General features: G+C 39.2%; 1 protein-coding gene across 1 annotated transcript in view; it reads left to right on the forward strand.

The window, feature by feature from the left end:
* Positions 1–3,584, forward strand: part of LOC106537284 (protein delta homolog 2) — a gene marked incomplete at its 3' end in the record, with an annotated part of 19,550 nt that extends 15,966 nt beyond the window's left edge. Inside the window, 2 exon segments of the mRNA XM_014034671.1 lie at positions 401–531; positions 3,440–3,584. Of these exon segments, the coding sequence (XP_013890125.1) occupies positions 401–531; positions 3,440–3,584 (276 nt within the window).
* Positions 3,585–5,679: the final 2,095 nt, after the last annotated feature.

Here is a 5,679-nt window from a genome sequence, read left to right on the forward strand (position 1 = left end):
GGAACAGATATTATAGGGTTCCATGCGCCGCTTTAGTCATGGAAATGCTGCTGCACTGCAGCTGTGTTCGCCTGCTCTGTGGGCTTGGACCCCTAAAAATATGCATTTCAGATGAAGAGCATCATCAGACGAAGAGCTGATGATTATTTCACAAAAGCATTAGCAAGAAGGTCTTGGGTTCAGCCCCTGTTTGGACCTGGGGTCTTTCTGTGCAGAGATGGCGTGTTCTCCTTGTCTTTGCATTGGTTTTCTCCTCTAACAGACAAAAATGATCATGTTGCCTTCAGGCTTCCATGTTAAAGAGATCTGTGATCTCAGGTTAGGTTAGGAAGGATATTTTTGTTTAAATAAAAGTTAATTTCTTTTCCCCTTTCTGTTTTGTTTTTTGCCTCATTTCCAGCTGTGACCCTGGGTGGGACGGGGAACTTTGTGACCGTTGTGTGCCAATGCCCGGATGTGTTCATGGTTCTTGCCTGCAGCCATGGCAGTGCACCTGTGAAACGGGCTGGGGAGGACGATTCTGTGATAAAGGTGAGAAACTTCACCTGAAGTCATGTGACAGGTTTTCTGTTGTTTTGCAGAAACTTTGTGCAGTTACTGATGAAACATACAGACTCATCCTCACAACAAACGCACAAACCAAAAGTTTAACAAAAACAAATCAGAGGAGAAAACTATACTTTATACAAAAGCATACATTATAAATGATCTCAGCTGCAGTAGAGCTCATGAGCAGAGATATTAGTGGGGCAGACATTAATTTCCTAAATCAAATTCAACACAAATGTTATAATTTTCAGCACATTTTCTGTGAACGTTACTTATTTAATCAGTTATTTGTCTGTCTTGCAGGTTGTGTCTTGTAACAAAAATAGTCTTGTCTAATATTTAATCAGAGAAACATCTGCTCCCACCTGAATGTATTTTTTATTTTGATTCTGGGTAAAATTAACCTGACGTTTTCTGGATCGGATTTCTAATTTAATTTTGAGTAATAATTCTGCAATAATAGTAGTTGGGGGGGGGGGGTAATTCTAAATATAAAGTACCAAAATAATGTGAACTATACATCTTAACTCAGAGGACTTCAAGATGTAGGGGCCTTGCAGATCCTCGGTGTCTGGTTTTAAACAGAGTCTGTAAAGAACACAGGCTGCTCCTCTGTGTATCTTAGCTCCTCCCACTCCTTTTTGTCTCCATCACAGGTGTTTGTGTTTGTGTGTGTTTGTGTGTGTTTGTGTTTGTGTGTGTTTTCCTCCTACAGCCAAAAAGTCTGGTTAAGTAGAGGTTCTGTGTTGGCCGAAGGTGAGAGTGTGGATGTGTTAGAGCAAACTCTTCTATCTTCTGGAAAACTGTGTAAATGAGCAGCGTAAACTGATGAATGTGTATCAGCTGCACGAGGAGAGGAGATTAGCATAATTACCTCCCTAAAAACACCATATAAGGCTGTGTTTCCTGTCCCACATATCAGGAAGTGTCCATTCATAAATGACATCACAAAGTAAAAAGAAGAACTTTACGAGTTCAGAGATTGAAGTTCTGCTCTCAGAGATCCAGAAAAGAAAATCTGTCATTTTTAGCAGGTCAGCTGTGGAACTAAAGGAGCTGCTGAAGACGAGAAATGAAATGTTCTGTTAATGTTGTGTCTCCTGTGGATCGTACAGTCACAGAAATAAAAATATAAATCATATTCATCTCTCTCTAGTCCTGCTCTGGTTTTTCTTTGGTCAAATATTTTTTTAATTTAAGTGTAAACAACTGTGTTACTGTGTTTACATTTATTCAGAAGAAGAGCAGTCACACTCCACTACACCTCCCCGCTGACCGTCGCAAGTGTCAGATGTGTTTCTGTATAAAAGCATTTTAAAATGTCTTCAAACTTTAATTAATGCAGAATTTAAGTTGGTTTGTAGTTTGATATCTTCATATTAACATTGTAGTGTTATACAACAGCATTAATAGACTATTTAATCTAATTTAACCAATTTCTATCAGTCTACATTATTACATTTAAAATTATAATTCAGTTCAAACAGAATAGCCTATTGTCAACATAATTATGGAGTGTGATTTATTTTCAACTCTAAATATCTTCAAACTAATGAAATATAAAGTTATTAGTGAATAAAATCAGTCTGGATAACAGCAGACTGACTGCAGGTAAAATATACGACAGGTCTGGACCACTCATGAATTTTGTTCGTATCTGAAAAATAATCTAACAATAAGAGAAAATTGGTGAAAGATACGTTCTAAATCACTCGTACACACAACTGAAGAACAAATCTGTTTGTACGAATGGTTCTTTGATGAGGCCCGATGTTCTGGACTGCAGGACTATTTGCTGATGAAGTTGTTCACAAACTGGTGAACTTAGCCCCATCCTTGTTTGTGAGCTGCCTCAGCCACAGCTGTAGCTGCATCTTTCTCACAGTTCTACAGATGCCTCATTTTTTCCTTTTCTATTTTAAGACTCATTTCTTTCTCTGCAAAGGTAAGATGAGCTTTAGCTGCCTCTGATTTGGATCTGGATTTTGCTGCAGCAGAGCTAGTTGATGAGGGCCTGCAGAAGAGACATGTTATCTGGTTTTATATAAACATGCTTTGTCCGACATATTGTCAAAATGGTAGACATTTGTTTAGCTTTATTTAGATTGGTAGTAGTGTGTTGTGACATCTTTGTTGTTAGCCTGCACTGTGTTATCTCTTTAGCTTGGGTGTCATCATTTCACTGTGCTGCTCTGGATACACTCCATGTGCAAATTAATAATTAGACAGTCAGCTAAAGCCCTTTCCCACATCTGAAGACCTGCTGTCTAAAGGTTTAATGGTGTAGAAAAGGTAAAATTACAAAACTAATTGAAAACATCATGTATTATGCGCATTAAACAAACATACTGTATATTGGGCTCATACAAGCCACCAAGTGGCTTGGAGTGTAGTGGCTAATAATTAGCATACAGGCTAACACTCAACACCTTCACTGCATTTACACAATCTTCAACACAAACAAAATAGTAAAACACAAGAATGTTTCATGATGTAATGATACATCCTGCAGAAACAACCAGAAACCATGCTGAACAATGCAGAAGTGTAAAGAGCTTAACTACATGCTGGCTTTCAATTAGGCCTTCAAATTACCAAGGTCACTGCTAATAGTGGCCCACTCAAAGCAACAATAGGTGTGAGTATTGCCTAGAAACCTACTTTGTTGTGACCAGCACAACAATTTAACAAATATGTCTTCAAGAATGAAATTAATAATTTTTGAGGAATTATACAAATTTTAACATTTCTTAAACAAACACAAAAAATTATATTTCAGTTTTTACCATAAATGTCTCCACTCTGTTTCAGATTTTTCTTCAGTTTGTGATAATTCAGTTTTTTGTGTGTGAAGGGATTTCTTGACCTTTTATTTTGTGTTTTCTGTCAGACCTGACGGTGTGCCTGCAGAAGCAGCCATGTCAGAACGGTGCCACCTGTGTGATGGAGGACAGTGGTGACTTCACCTGTTTGTGTCTTGAAGGATTCCATGGCCCCACCTGCCAAAAGAAGACTGGACCATGTTACCAAAGGAGGTGATTCATATTAATATCAACTGGTAATTGATAAAAAAAAAAAACGATCAAGAAACATTTTATTATTGAACTTCTAAACAAATAATCTCAGTTAATAAATCTTGACTCGAACAAGCCTTAGAAGCCTTGGAAACAGGAAGTCATTTCCCTATGGACCCCCACTGGCAGAGAGTCTTCAAGGGATCCCCGATTAGTTGTAACATTCGACTTTATTTGATAAACATATATTTTAACACGGACGTAGCCATTTTATTTGCACACAAAGCATTCTGGGTAAATGATGACGTGGATAGGTCCTCGGTGCGGACCAGAACTGATAACACACAACCGATAACGATAACGGTGTAGATAACCAGAGAGCGTTGACAGAGAGAAGGTAGAAATGACTCAGCCTGGAACTGAAAATATGGATGGAGGACAACAGAGCTGCTTCATGGAAGAASAACCTCAGMTTAGCCTGTTAGCTTTAGCRTTAGCCCYGATGCTATCACCATATATATGTATTAGCTCAGCGCTACACATTCTCTCATCACTGAGGTCCTCCATCCACATGATAGAGAGGGGAACAACTGAAAATATGGATGGAGGACAACAGAGCTGCTTCATGGAAGAACAACCTCAGATTAGCCTGTTAGCTTTAGCATTAGCCCTGATGCTATCATCATATATATGTATTAGCTCAGCGCTACACATTCTCTCATCACTGAGGTCCTCCATCCACATGACAGAGAGGGGAACAACTGAAAATATGGATGGAGGACAACAGATTAGCTTGTTTGTCGCGCTAGCGCGACAAACAAGCTAATCTGTTGTCCTCCATCCATATTTTCAGTTCCAGGCTGAGTCATTTCTACCTTCTCCTCTCTGTCAACGCTCTCTGGTTTCATTTAAAAGAGTCGATCATCAGATATTGTCCAAGATTAACCTTCAGGGTGGATATAGCTCGCTAGCAGCCTCGCACCGAGGACCTATCCACGTCATCATTTACCCAGAATGCTTTGTGTGCAACTAAAATGTCCCCGTCTGTATTAAAATATATTTTAAAATTTTAGTTTAAAAAATGATAAAAAAAACTAAACAGCCTACAGTATTTTTACAGTTTTTATTTTATAGTTAAAACATGTGTTTATGAAATAAAGTCTAATGTTACAACTAATCGGGGATCCCTTTCAAGGTTGGGTATAAGTGGCAGGCATGAGTGGCACTCTGGGTTTGCTGGTTCTTGGCAACGTAAACTTGCTAAAGGGCCATGGAATGTCCCCTCACAGCAGAAAAATGGAGTATGTGTGTTAGTGCAAACAAACCAACTAGATATGGTCTCACATCCACACAGTTGTTGGAGAGGGGCTGAACCCAAGTGTTGTTTTGTCACTGGACTTGTGTGCTATGTGAGGACTGTCTAAAACAAATACCATGTTGGAGGGGGGTCCATTAGTACAACTGGAACCAAGACTTCTTCAAGCCATGACCTTGGGTTTGCAGCCGACTGAAATGGGCTGAAGTGTCACTGGGAAAAGGGAAGCCCAGGTTTTCCTTCTGTACTTGTTACCCCCACAGCTCAACCACAAAGTGACAGAAAAAGTAAGGAGGGATGAATTCATAGACAAATTGTTTAGAAGTCATCAATAAATCTTTGATCAAAATATGTATCATGATCACTATATCTTTGCTCAATAAACCTCCAGTAAATTATAAAAAACTTATAACTGATCAATAAATCTCTGCCTCATTTTACCAAATTTTTGATGACTGATCAGTTATTAAGACCCCCGCACACGAAGCGTAAGCAGGAGTCATTGTTTTCGTACTGGTTTTTTTTTCAGTGATGTTTGGTCAACCGTAGCACAAAAACAGCTGCACCGATCAACATGAAATGAGTCAGGACTGTAGATGAGTCTGACCTACACTGATCCAGCCAACAGTTTTATGATAGACCCCATATTTGAGGAGGGGGCTTCTTTCAAAGAGGGGGTGTCAGGACATATAAAATGTTTATAACTCAGAAACTGTTTATAGAAGCTTCAGATTTTTCTTGTTTAGCTCTGATGAAGCTCTATCCATCAGGTCCACCATCAGTGCCCCCCCCCCCCCCCCC

This window comes from Austrofundulus limnaeus, unplaced genomic scaffold, assembly GCF_001266775.1.
Source record: "Austrofundulus limnaeus strain Quisiro unplaced genomic scaffold, Austrofundulus_limnaeus-1.0 Scaffold2227, whole genome shotgun sequence".
Classification (NCBI taxonomy): Eukaryota; Metazoa; Chordata; class Actinopteri; order Cyprinodontiformes; family Rivulidae; genus Austrofundulus; species Austrofundulus limnaeus.